The sequence below is a fragment of the Watersipora subatra genome, chromosome 8 (genome assembly GCF_963576615.1).
Source record: "Watersipora subatra chromosome 8, tzWatSuba1.1, whole genome shotgun sequence".
Taxonomy (NCBI): domain Eukaryota; kingdom Metazoa; phylum Bryozoa; class Gymnolaemata; order Cheilostomatida; family Watersiporidae; genus Watersipora; species Watersipora subatra.
This window is the reverse complement of record NC_088715.1, coordinates 53,381,146-53,394,949: the sequence shown is the minus strand read 5'-3', so window position 1 is coordinate 53,394,949 and position 13,804 is coordinate 53,381,146. Positions and strand designations below refer to the sequence as shown.

The 13,804-nt window shown below is 32.2% G+C and overlaps 1 protein-coding gene across 1 annotated transcript; it reads right to left on the bottom strand.

The window, feature by feature from the left end:
- Positions 1–993: 993 nt before the first annotated feature.
- On the bottom strand, positions 994–13,392 carry LOC137402730 (MFS-type transporter SLC18B1-like). The gene is made up of 9 exons (XM_068089235.1): positions 13,327–13,392; positions 10,619–10,687; positions 10,089–10,176; positions 9,176–9,318; positions 8,683–8,778; positions 4,963–5,066; positions 3,831–3,926; positions 2,673–2,844; positions 994–1,342 (listed from the first exon to the last, which is right to left on the bottom strand). Exons 1-9 carry the CDS (start codon positions 13,390–13,392, stop codon positions 1,112–1,114), a joined length of 1,065 nt encoding a protein of 354 aa, XP_067945336.1. The 3' UTR covers positions 994–1,111.
- Positions 13,393–13,804: the final 412 nt, after the last annotated feature.

Here is a 13,804-nt window from a genome sequence, read left to right as displayed (position 1 = left end):
ATATGTCTATGGAACTCTTTTAAGATGCATGCTTTAAGGCACTAACCCATCCAATCATAGAATTAGGAAGACTATTTTATCACTTCAGAGCCAAATATTTCTTTTCCACCAATTTTCTCCAACTAGATTTTTCACAGATCAAAACACCATAAGACAAAAAAATAAAAGTAAAGGAAAGTAAATTATGTTTGTTGAAAGAAAAAACTATTTTTGCATGAAGATGTTCTATAATGTAAATTGGCAGGAAGCTCAGTTTTGATATAAGGTGTGGCGTTTTATTGGGGAGAAGAAGGAATGTAATGATTGGTCAAGCAGGTTGGAGATACAAAATGAAAATTTAAAACGAGATGATGAAAATAGCCTTTTACATTTATTGGAGAAATTACTTTTCACAGCTTATTCAGCTGTCTTGTTTAAATGGTACTTGAGAACTCATAAACCCATCGGTTATCAAGTACTTATGGGTATTTTGAAAGTGCCGCTCTAAAATATTTTTGTCGGAGTCATTGAGATTTTTCAATACTGATGCTCATGAATTTACAATATATTATTACTACTTAAGACAAACTTTATACATAAGCTGACAGTATAAACTAAAACAAGATAGCTGATGTTTGTGTTTTTAGGTTTACTGACTGAAAGGAAAAAATGGCTGGTTCATTGAAGAAACGTTAAGTTCATAACATATTTCCAAATTACCTGGACAAAAAAGCTTTTTACCTAAAATCTGATTAGCAGCCAAACAGGATGTCTGGTATTGTAATATGAGAAAAGTTTATAACCCGTAAAGAATGAATACTCAAATTTGCAAACATTTTTTGAGGGATTTTTTTCAAAATTTATTGAAGTATTAATCGACTTCACACAAGGACACATTTGTTATTGCACTCCAGTAACAGAATTTTAGTCTGGAAACAGTATTACAATGGACCGATAGCTGATAATTGTCAAGCTAATTGCTGCTGACCTCCTGACAAGAACTGCTGACTGCCAAACAAGAACTGCTGAGCTCCAGGCAAGAACTGCTTACAGATTATGACTTGAGACACTGTTTATTCTGAAATTCATAAAATATAATCTAATGGAATAAAACATAACAACATTTTTTAATTTAATCCTTAAAATCCTTGACAACTTTTGGCTGAGGACGGCTCTCTGTATATACATTGGATTCTTCCAGGCAGCTTTTCATTCTTTCCAAACAAGCTTGTGCTACTTGCTCAACTTTTTCAGATTCACAATCTTTACTGGTATCATCAGCAGGTGCATTATGTTCTATCATTAAGGTTTGTAGTTGGTTTGAATATTTGAGGTAGAGAAGATAACTCCCAAAAAGTATAGCCTGCAAACAAAACTGATCTACCTGCAGAGTGTATCCTTAAGAAACTGGAATTTTTACATATTTTTAAAGGAAACTTTTGCTATTATAAACAATGTTTAGTACTTGTGCATTTAATATGTATGTTTTATTCAACTCATTTTCATAAATGAGATTATTTCCAAATCCAATAAACTGCCATACAAAGTGTCTACCATATACTAAATTAAAGCTCAAGTTGAAACTGCCCAATTTAATGGGTGAATGGTGCCGTAAATACATGTAGTTCCTATGGTGAGAACAAAACTCTTAAGAATGGAGTGCATACATTATATTTGTTAACTGATTAAACCAATTTCTAAACAACTATTTCTTAAGAGGCGGCAGATGAAATAGTAAATAACTCTGTTTTATTAAAAGCACAACATCAATTAGTAGTAGACCCACATTAGTAGGCAAAATTATTCTATGGCAGAAATTTACTAAATGATATGGATTGCTTTTAAAACATAAAACATATTACAATGATTATAAGATGATTACAGAAAGCTACAGCTAAGCACATAGTAATTCCGAGCAAATCTATTTAGCTCGCTCATAGTGGTTTGTTTGATAAAGCTATTAATAAACTGTAATTATATGTCAGTGACTATGGGTGTGTTCATAATACTGTTACTGGAGCATTTGATATAGCTGGCCATAACAAAAATCTAAAATGGGATAGGGAGTATTCGCTTGGAAAAATAGTATCTTAAGCAATTCTAGTTAAAAATAGCTTTATTTTTTGTTCAACTATTAATAGTATGTTAGTTTGCATATTTTTTGACTACACTGCTAAAGTTTAGTTTTTTTTTGCAAATTTCAAAAACTTTGTTATATTCTTTGAAGACTTTTTGAAAATATCAAAAGCAATCGATGAACAGACAATCTATGATATTAATTAACAATAAAATTATGTCAGTGAGTATGAGTCAACAACGTCAACCAAACAGTTGATTGCATCTAGAAAATAACTAAGAAGTAGAAAGTCTGTTTATAAAGTTATGATTTTGTAAACAATTATTGTTAAAATAAGGGGTCTACTTTTGTGGCTATTAATAGTATACACCAGTATGAATGATTTTTCAACTGCACCGCTAAAATCTTTTTTTCTTAGGAGCCAAAAACTTGATTAATTCTTTTACAGCCATCCGCAAAACTTGTAAACATGCTCAGCTTATTGGAGATTTGATAGCAATGTCTCGCTAACTTTGAAGAACTAATTTGAGATAAGATTGTCACTTTGCATGAAACCGAAAACAAGTTAGATACTCACAAGTCTACATATTGTTAATAGCAATTTAGGTAAACTGACCATTACAGTATAGATAGCAGAATTCATAGTTTGAGTCCATTCAAAGCCAGAATAATCAGTGATGATGCCTGATACGATTGGACCTATTGTGCTACCTAGGCAAAGACCACTGTTCATGAGTCCAGTCAGCAAACCATAAGTGTAGAGACTGTTTTCAGGGTAACCATTCATCCTGAAAAAACAGCATAAGAGATGATAAATTCAGCTCATAAAACAGCAAGGTTTCTCCCTATGAGTCACCTAGAAAAAACATTATGTCGGCTGTTTAGGAGTCAAATTTTTTCTGTTGTCTAAAATGATACTTTGAACACAGAATTAAAAAAAAAACTGCCAGGTGTATTCCATTTTGCAGAAGAAGCCAGCTGGTCCCCCTAACAAGCCAGTCGATTTAATGACAGAAATACCTGAAGCTGACTTAGCTTGCTGTGGAGAGGCTAGTTTTCTCTTCTGAAACAAAGTCATGTGAACAAAAGAACAAAAAGGAGTTTGGTGCCTTTACTCAAGCATTTGTTGACAGAAAAAAGGGAAAGAAAGGGAAAAAGAAAAAGAGGGAGAGGGAAACAGAGAGAAAGAGAAAAGGAGAGAAGGAGAGGAGAGGAGAAAAAGAGAGAAATAGCGAGAAATAGAGAGAAAGAGAGAGAGAAAGAAAGCGACAGAAAGATACATATGTTTATATTATTTTTATGGTATTTTGCAATGTGATAACTTTGAATTACTAAATAAACATTTTAATAAGCTCAAAGGTACTAGGTCTTAGAGCAAGGAGAAGTAAAGGGTAGAATGAGATATCTTACAATATTTTAAAACAAGATAAGTCTTGAGATAAAAGTTAAGATAAATCACCAGAACTGCACAGTAAAGGTGCTTTTAATTTGACAAATGTCTAGTTTTTAAAATTCAACTAGCGCCAGATCAAAGTCTTATTTATTCACCATCCTAAACACTTTTTGTTCAATATTTTAAGCGTTTTCTTTTAACAATTGCACAACACATTTTTTACACAAACATAAATTTCTCTAATCCTTGAGGCAAAATCTAGCTGCAATAAAAAGTCCACCAATTTCAAAATTAGGTTCTTAACACACCCGAAATGATGGTGAACTTCAAATTGAGTGATATATTTAATCCAACCAAAAATAACAAGACAAAATAGCTTACCAAGCCAGTCGAAGTGCCACAGAGAAGCAAAGTATGTGAAGGAAGCCAATAAACCATGCAAGGAGGCCAATCATCACAACAGATAGAGGAAGGTATCTAAAATACAAATATTAATATATTATAGCTTTACATTTGATGAAAGCTGTTAATCTCCTATTTTATTCGCAGACATTTGAAGAGACAAAATTCGTGGCCATTTATTTGGAGTTTGGGTATCATGATATATTGAAACAGAGAATCGCAGCGTTAGCGCAACCAATTTTTAAAACTGAATTCTTCTGAAAAAAGGTTTATAATAAAGTAGCTATGAATTTTGCATCAGAATAAAATCAAAATAATAAATAAAAGTTGAAATGCTATTTCATGTAAATATTTTAGAGCAGGATAAAAAACCGGTAAATGTGATTGTGCTGTAAAAAAGATAGTTGGATATGCGTCTAATAAAACTTTGACACTTGAGTTTTCAAGTTTAGCAAAAAAAACGAACCGAGTTATGAAGTCAGTAGAAAATTTTAATGATGCTCATCAATTGAATGCATTTTCTAGCAGTTTTACAAAATCTTCAAATTGTGTTTACCTAATAAATTTAATTTGACTTGACTTGATTTGATTTGACTAAGCCATCATCTTCTTGGTAATATTTTAACAAGTGGTGGTTTAAAAGAATATTTAGTTTACTAAGAAAAACAATTTATTTAGTTGAATCAGTGAACTGAATGTAGAAAATGCTAATATTTGCATCATGCAGCTGAATACTTCAACACTTAAGGAAGTAATGATGTAACCGTATATTCCCTATATTTTTGCTGAAAAAAGATTGAGTCGCTAACTGCTAAAGCGTATGGTCAAGACTCAGTGGTTCGGACACTGGCATACAGTCAGTATGTCAATGGTTCAAATCACACAAAGACTATAGGTGGAGTTAAAAAGGCCACCCAGCCACAATTGCTCTTAGACAGAAATCTGTGCGCATGTGGTCACACTATATTTAGTTGTGAAATAGTTCTGGGTTAGAATAAAGTGTCATACATGCAGCAGAAAAGAGGAAAATTGCGATAGTGAAAATTAATTGTGGGTTTAGGTTTTATCAAAAGCAGCAGCCGGTGTATCAACTTTAATTTTCTAAACTAACCTTTTGCCGCCAAATAGATAACTGATCGGTGGTGAAGGTATTGCTAACAATAGCATTGGAACAAACATGATCCAGATAGTCAGCAGAATATATGGCGCATATTTCTACAAAAAAGGCAGTGACTATAGATTTTATTTCAAAATGCAGAACGCGTCTATTGATAAATTATTTATGAGACAGTGCGTTCAATGGTGAAAGATATTATCCATGTATGTAGATGGCTTCCTGCATACATATATACAAGCACATGCAAAAATAAATATTTACCAAATAAAAAAAATATATGAAAAGTATAGCTATAGACATACATATATACACAAATGCAAATATGCATGTATTTGTATACACACACATTTATATACATACACACTTAAATATATACATACATAACTAAATATATACACACATGATTATATACATACATATATATATATATATATATATATATATATATATACATATACATATATATATATATATATATATATATATATATATATAAATATCATGTAGATAGAAGTATATATATATTGATGTATATATATTATACATATACATATATATATATATATGTATATGTGTATATATATATATCATGTATATATAATCTATATTATCTATATTATTTATATTATCTATATTATCTATACTATCTGTACTATCTATACTATCTATATACATCTATATAAATCTATATACATCTATATACAACTATATTCATCTATATATTTCTATATTCATTTATATTCATCTATATACATCTATATACATCTACATATGTATATACATCTATATACATTTATCTACATCTATATACTTCTATATTCATCTATATACATCTATATACATTTATATACATCTATACACACTTATATACACACCTCTATAAAAACCTATATACACACCTATATACACACCTATGTACACACCACTATACACACATCCATATACACATCTATATACACATCTGTATACATCTATATACATCTATATACCTCTACGTACGTACGCATGTACATACGTACGCATGTACGCATGTACGTACGCGCATACGCACGTACGTACGTACGCATGCATGTACGCATGCATGTACGCATGCACGTACGCATGTACGTACGTATGTACGTACGTATGTACGTACGTATGTACGTACGTATGTATGTACGTACGTATGTATGTACGTACGTATGTACGTACGTATGTACGTACGTATGTACGTACGTATGTACGCACGTACGTACGTACGCATGCATGTACGCATGCATGTACGCATGCATGTACGCATGCACGTATGTATGTACGTACATATGTACGTACATACGTATGTACGTACGTACGTATGTACATACGTACGTATGTATGTACGTACGTATGTACGTACATACGTATGTACGTACGTATGTACGTACGTACGTACGTATGTACGTACGTATGTACGTACGTACGTATGTATGTACGTACGTACGTATGTACGTACGTACGTATGTACGTACGTATGTATGTATGTACGTATGTACATATGTACGTATGTACATATGTACGTATGTACGTATGTACGTATGTACGTATGTACGTATGTATGTATGCATGTACGCATGCATGTACGTATGTATGTATGTACGTATGTATGTATGTATGTATGTACGTACGTACGTATGTATGTATGTACGTACGTACGTACAGACATATGTATGTATGCATGTATGTATGTATGTACGTGCGTATGTACATACATATGTATGTATGTATGTATGTACGTATGTACGTATGTACGTACGTATGCACGTACGTATGTACGTACGTATGTACATATGTATGTATGTATGTACGTATGTACCTATGTACGTACGTATGTACATAGTACGTATGTATGTACGTATGTATGTACGTATGTATGTATTTATGTACGTATGTATGTACATAAGTATGTATGTATGTATGTATGTATGTACGTATGTATGTATGTACGTATGTATGTATGTATGTATGTACGTAATTATGCATGTATGTATGTATGTATGTACGTACGTACATATGTATGTATGCATGTATGTATGTATGTACGTACGTATGTACATACATATGTATGTATGTATGTATGTACGTATGTACGTACATATGTATGTATGGACATATGTATGTATGTACGTACGTACGTATGTATGTATGTATATATACATATATATACATATATATGTATGTAAATATATTATATATATACAGTTGTTAACAAAAGTTTGAGACCGCTCAGTAAATCAATGCATATTATTGGTTTTATAGCAGTATATGTGGTTTTATTTAAACTTGTGATTAAACCGTATAGTTACATACTGAAACACTTCTACTAATGCAGTTTTAAAGTTCATTAAAAGCGTAGCACAATACTTTTGAGTCTTTACTGTCAGTATTTGGTGCGTCCACTATTATTGGTGATTATCGCTTCAAGTCGCTTCGGCATACTTTCTATTAGCTTTCTGCAGTATTCTGCGGTGATCTCAGTGCACAAAACACTCTTGATAACCTGTACAAGTTGTGCAATACTTGATGGCTCTTTTTCTGCTACCTTGTTCTTTAGCACTGTCCAGAGATTTTCAATCGGATTGAGATCCGGGCTGTTGCCGAGCCACTTCAGCTCTGTGGCTCATTGTGGCCCCCACTGGCCCACACCCCTTGTGGCTTCCGCTGTGGCCCCCGGTCCAGAAAGCATGACACAACGTTGCATAATTCATAGTTCACTTAGTGCAAACCATAGCATCTCTTCTCAGCAGCATAGGGAAGATGGGTAGCCCTTACATTGTATAACCAAGGCAAAACAAGCATGGTTTTAAACTTCGGTTAATGACTGTATATATATAATATATATATATAATATATATATATACTCATGCTACAGACAGTACTGTTTCGGCTATTGAAGCCTCATTAGTGCAGCTCAGAGTTCGGGCAAGGGACACAAATCACATTACCAATGAGGATATATATATAAATATATACATACATGTATATATATATATATATATATAAATATATATATATAAATATATGTATATACATACACACATATAGACGTGCACACATGTGTATACATAATCATATTCATTTACCTATGTTTACATTGTAATATATTTGAACATATGTAATTTGAACATTGAATCATATATGTTTGGTTTTTTTCGCTCTTGCTAAGAAGATATATATTTAACAGTCATAACATGCATATAACAAAATATATTTACCTCAAATTATATATTTACATTTAAGTATAATTAGTCGGTTATCCTACCTTCTATGTTTAAAAATAATCATATGGCTAAACGTAAACATAAACAAGCTAAAGCAAAATTCAAAGCTAAAATGTAACTTTACTGTAAGATGAGCGTGTGGAGAGGTTTCTTCATAGTATTAAGTAATAATGGCATTTGCTCAGTAAAAATAAGTGGAGTAATTACACAGACTAAAACTTATCTAAGAGTCAAATTTCCGTTTGCTACAAATCTGTTTTCTGGTGTCACTCATTGAGTTTCCTTATTTGAAATCAATTTATGTTGCACATTTGATGGTAGACGTAAATGTCATGAATTTATTTTTAAAGTAACTGCATCTATCTTAAAGGTTTGTACGAGGAAAGTATACTTCTTAAAACTGATAACGACAATATCCATTAGGTGCTTTATGACAAGACGTGTCGCTGAAGAGATTCTTACTGCAAATTACTCTCACCTTGTTAACAAAGTTGGCTACAAAAATGTTACTTAGTGTCGCACAGGCAGCCCACAGTGTAAACATCAGCCCCATTGCTGTTGTACTTGTGTGAAACTAAAATAGAAAGCAAGTTTGTGCAGTTACCTAGCTGATCCCCATTATTCATAATATAAACTATACATGTAATATTGAAAAATTTAATACAGAGTAGACCAATTTCTTTGAAGATAATAAACCCTATTCAGGCTCTTTTCTGTTTGCTCTTTTTGTTAAAAAAATAAAACTCTGGCATTTTTTTAAATCATGCAAATCAATGGGCGTGACATCCGAGTCCCTAATAAATCATGTTGTATAATGCTATATAATCTTTGAATTGAAAAATACATATATAGACATGCATATTTATATCTAGTCTAGATATGCTCCAGCGCATTAAAAAAAACTTTTTCACTCCTTTAGCCAACAAAATCGAGCATAACTTGGAATAGTTAAATGTTATAGAAAGACTCACTGATAAATAAAAAAATCGTGCTAACTGTGAAGTCCTACTTGTAATTGAGATTTGTGTTGATGTCCAGCCTAAGAACATGAGAAAGATTCCAGGGATTGTGAGAAATGCTAAAAAGCTTCCGTGAAAGTTGGGAGCTTTTTCATCTGAAAATTTAAGAAAATTTTTTTATTGTAATCAAAAATTTGGTAATTGCATTCTGATGCTTAAGCGATGATAAATCAACTCGCCACCTACCGACATTAAGTTGCTAACAATATTCTACTCTGAAGAAAACATTTGAAAAACTGATCGTTCAATCATTATATCAAAAATAAGTTATTTAGCTAATAGTCATGCTCACCATAAGTCATTTAGCCAATTGCTACAGTGTATGTCTGTCATGAGTTTTTAGTTAATATCATGTCTGCCATAAGTTATTTAGCCAATCATCATGTTTGTCATTAATTTTTAGCCAATCATAATGTTTTTCATGAGCTATTTAGCTAATCATAACACTTTTCATAAGCTTTCTAACCAATACTACATTTCACCATCTGAATACATGACAATATTGAAAATTATTGAGGAAGCAAGTTGCTGAGGCTGCATGTGCAGTAGCTAAAAATTGGGCATATGTAGCCTTAGCCTAGATAGAGCAATAAATTTTCCAAAAGAAGCATTTTGATGGAATGAAAAACTCGTAAATTGTTGGTCAAACTAAAATTGCAATTTTCCATTTCACAAGCGATTTACATGTGCAACAATCATTGAGAGCGGATTGCACAGTTTTATTTTCTTGAACAGAAAAAGCTAACTCCCGCTATTAAACACCACAATAATTGCCTAACACATTCACACCAGTGAATTGATTTGGCTATTTGTAAAATGAATGGTTGGTTACACATATAAAGCGCGTAAATTGGCATGAACTTACCAATTTTTGGAACCACATAGAGAAATGTTGGTAGCAAAAATAACATAGTGCCCCCGAGTATGGCAAACATCGGACTGTATCCTACAAACTACAAAAATATAGGTCAGTTGTCTTGTAGAGTATATATAAATAAAATAAATACACTTACATTGTAAGTGTCCATATTTTAAATAAAATGTATATATATTGTCCATATATATTACAAACATATCTATATATGTTCACAATAGACATTTATTTACTACATATATTGTACTTTTTAAACATAGATGTATATGCAAACATGTATATTTTAAATACATGTAGATATATTAAATTGTAGATAAATATATATTCATACATAAATTGTTAGCTTAATTTGGACAGACTCAATTCTGTTAGCTATTATTTTTTATGTTGTCAAATAACTTAGCGCTAAAATAACAAAAAACCTTATTATCATTGTGGCATGATCTTTGCCAATTTAGGAAAAATGTTTGTCAGCTTTTAACAGCTATGCCTATGTAGCAATAATACCTATAAAAACTTACTTGATACAGAAATGCTCCAATAGCAGGTCCAAATGCATAACCAACTTTGTTAGCTGTCTCTACAAATGCCTAAAAAAGATATTAGGCCTTTGCAAGTGTGAATATTTTATCAAATACTAGCCATGAAAGTAGTGAGGCAAGTCCTGACGCAAAATAATGTGGCTAATCAAGATGCACGGGCCAAAATTCAGCAAGCTCAGAATCAGCTATTCCAGACTATTTAGAAAGTACCGTTTCAGGGCAACTTTTAATTTAGCAATACTTCTTTTTTTTTTTAGATAAAAAAAACTGACCAAAGCCTCAAACCTCTAGTGTGAGACCTTTCTCTGGCCACAACCTGATGTAAGCTTACAAAACAAAGTTTAGATTGTCAAGTAAGCTATTATGATGCAAGTTGAAATTCAAAGCGAAAGCAGTATGCTTTCTGACCTACAAGACACAGACGTTGTTGGTGAAGTTGTTGTTTAGGGAGAACTCTAGCTTGTTCGAATAATGGAGCTGCACAATAAGTAGTAGATTTTTTATATATAATCCCCTAAATTACATTATTGTATAAAAATATTGTTGTTAAAACTTGTCTCTGGTGCGTTTTTCTAAACTATTAAACACCAAACTGGTTCACAGATTAAAAAACAGTTATAAAAAAGAATGATTGCATTTTGGTGAAAAAAGGGAGGTGTGATGAATCAGTTCAAAGCAAAATGCAAGCTCAGACCGTAACAAGTGATGTTAAGAGAGGATAACTCTGTGTTGTTAAAAAACCTGTTGTTAACGGTCAGTTAAGTGATGTTTAATTACTTTGATATGGGCATAATAAAAATCATGTTCCCGTTCTTGTGCTCTTGTGCAATAGTATATCAAGGTTAATAGTATCAAATAACTTTGAGAAATCTGTAACTATACTAACAAATATTTTACCAGCATTTAGGGCTTTGACAGCAATATTTACACCGTTAACGAGAGCATCTTCTGTACCTCTCATTTTTTTAAATTAAAATCGTGAGCTATAAATTATATTTTAACCTTTGAGATGAAAATTTATTAGGTGATTTAAAACCTTTTCACAGTTTTTGGAGTAAATTAGTACAATGGACGTTTTGTAACGTTTTGTAAGCTGCACAATGTGTTAATAACAATCATGTTAGCGTGATAATGACAGAACTTGCAGCTGTGTTGCATACATACTTAAATCTAAATTCTATAATAATTTTTATTTGTATTAACTACAAACTGATTCTTAAAATATAATATTTTAGCAATTGATTTTTGCTAAGCAAACAGCTAGCTTAATTTTATATTCTGTCATATGAGCAACACTGCTTTATCATGCTATGTCATTACTTAGGTATACTACAAGTATGTATAGTTAATTGCACTATTGCTGGGAGACTAAAATTTGCCGAACTGGCCAATAGTAAAGATAAAATAAATCTCAAAAACACAATTTTTGTTGGCAGTTTTTATAACATTCAGAAGCATCCAAACTTTTCTATTTGCATCAGGTCAAGCTGTACTACCATACTGCGCTTGTTTACCAACTACTTCAGTCAATGAGAAGCTTCCATGCAAGTTCTCGCAACTCTGTTTTTCTAAAAAAATTTATATAAGAATTTACAATTACTGGGTTTCTATGCTTCAAATGGGTTTGGAGTATGTTCCACTCTTAATCATAGAGTCTTGAAATCCGAATGGATTTGAAATCATTTCAGTTTGCAAAATTTGTGCGAAGGCGTTTGCAGTGAGGCTATTATTTGGTGTCACAGAAACACCCACTGCATATGGATTCAAATAGATAGTATTCAGTAAAGCTCTTCACAGTGAAGGTAAAAGGTTGAGCACCTTTTATCGCATTACAGTAACTGTGCAGGTATATTTTAACTCATATTGCCAATGATGAATTGCTCATACAACAATGTAAAGTAATTAATTTTTAATTATGTTAGTATGGTTTGTGGTAGCACAATCCTGTAATAGCTTTGTTGTTTTGATTATATTGGTTTTGTTGGTAATATCATTCTTCCATCTCATCTTGTGATAGCAGTAGTTACCATTAATCTTGTTTAATTATCTTGCTTTCTTTATTTGACTTGCACAAAAACTGCTTATTGAACTAATTTCAATAAAAGATAATAAAATTTTTGATCAAGGTTTATTTTGCACCAAATAGAATATTCCGCATATAATGACAGATGGGTTGATTTGAAAATAAGTACAAACCAAAGTAAAGCTTTTACGCAGCAAAATTTTTTAGCGATGGTACATCAACCTTCTCTTTGTCACTGGCCTTCACCCCATGACAGCACACCCTATTAGCACAATAGCTAAACACAATCTTACAACAATTGAGCAGTTCCTGCTGCCAACACCCATGCACAAACCGATAACTGTTTAGCAAACTTGAAGGCTCAGACCAGCAGACTGTTGCTGCGTGCTCAGACCACCACACCTTAAAGGTTTTTGTCAGCAAAAATAAAGAGCATGGCAACTGGTGTAACATTCGTAGCTCTCCTTCACAAAGCTTTACGACAAAACAGACTTACTAAATGGACTCACTAGTTTAGCCAGTAGCCTAGCTTGTCCATGCAAGCCATCTTTGGTATTATTGGCTAAGCCCAGCAAAGTCCCAGATATTTGCATGACTTCCCACTTTAGTGGCAAAAGTGTAAAAGAACTAGCAATCAAAATACACTGGTATGAATCTGGCTCACCACAACGGTTGTTGTTTCATAGCCTGAAGCCTTCAACAGCAGGCTTGTTCCTGAGACATTTAACATTGCTGATCCTACACCTGCCACACATCTTATGAACAAACAGCTGGCGAAGAATAGCTCCGTTGAGCTAACCAAGATTGTGAGACTATAATAATCAATGTATACAAATAATATATAATATAGCAACTTATAGTATAATATACAATGTATAGTATATTATAGTATATTACAGTATAACATACGGTATTATAGCATAATATACTATATTCTATAATACATCACTAATCAGTATATATATCAACTTTAATAAATCCTACTTTATAATTGTTTACTAGTTTGTGTAAACAATCTGAAATTCCACATTTTTGGCAGATTTTTAAATACTTCATACAATGGTGCTTTGTGCCTTTTATGAAGTAGCTAAAACATTTAGTTTAAAATTCCAATTTTTTCCTGAGAGCCAGATCTTTAAGCG

What these genes read in the sequence shown, in the direction of transcription:
- LOC137402730 (XM_068089235.1), bottom strand. Translation starts at nt 13,392, where the DNA reads ATGTTAAATGTCTCAGGAACAAGCCTGCTGTTGAAGGCTTCAGGCTAT. An exon ending in ATGAAACAACAACCGTTGTG is followed by an intron (nt 10,688 to 13,326) that starts GTGAGCCAGATT and finishes TATCTTTTTTAG; the next exon opens with GCATTTGTAGAGACAGCTAA. An exon ending in CACGATTTTTTTATTTATCA is followed by an intron (nt 8,779 to 9,175) that starts GTGAGTCTTTCT and finishes TTTCTATTTTAG; the next exon opens with TTTCACACAAGTACAACAGC.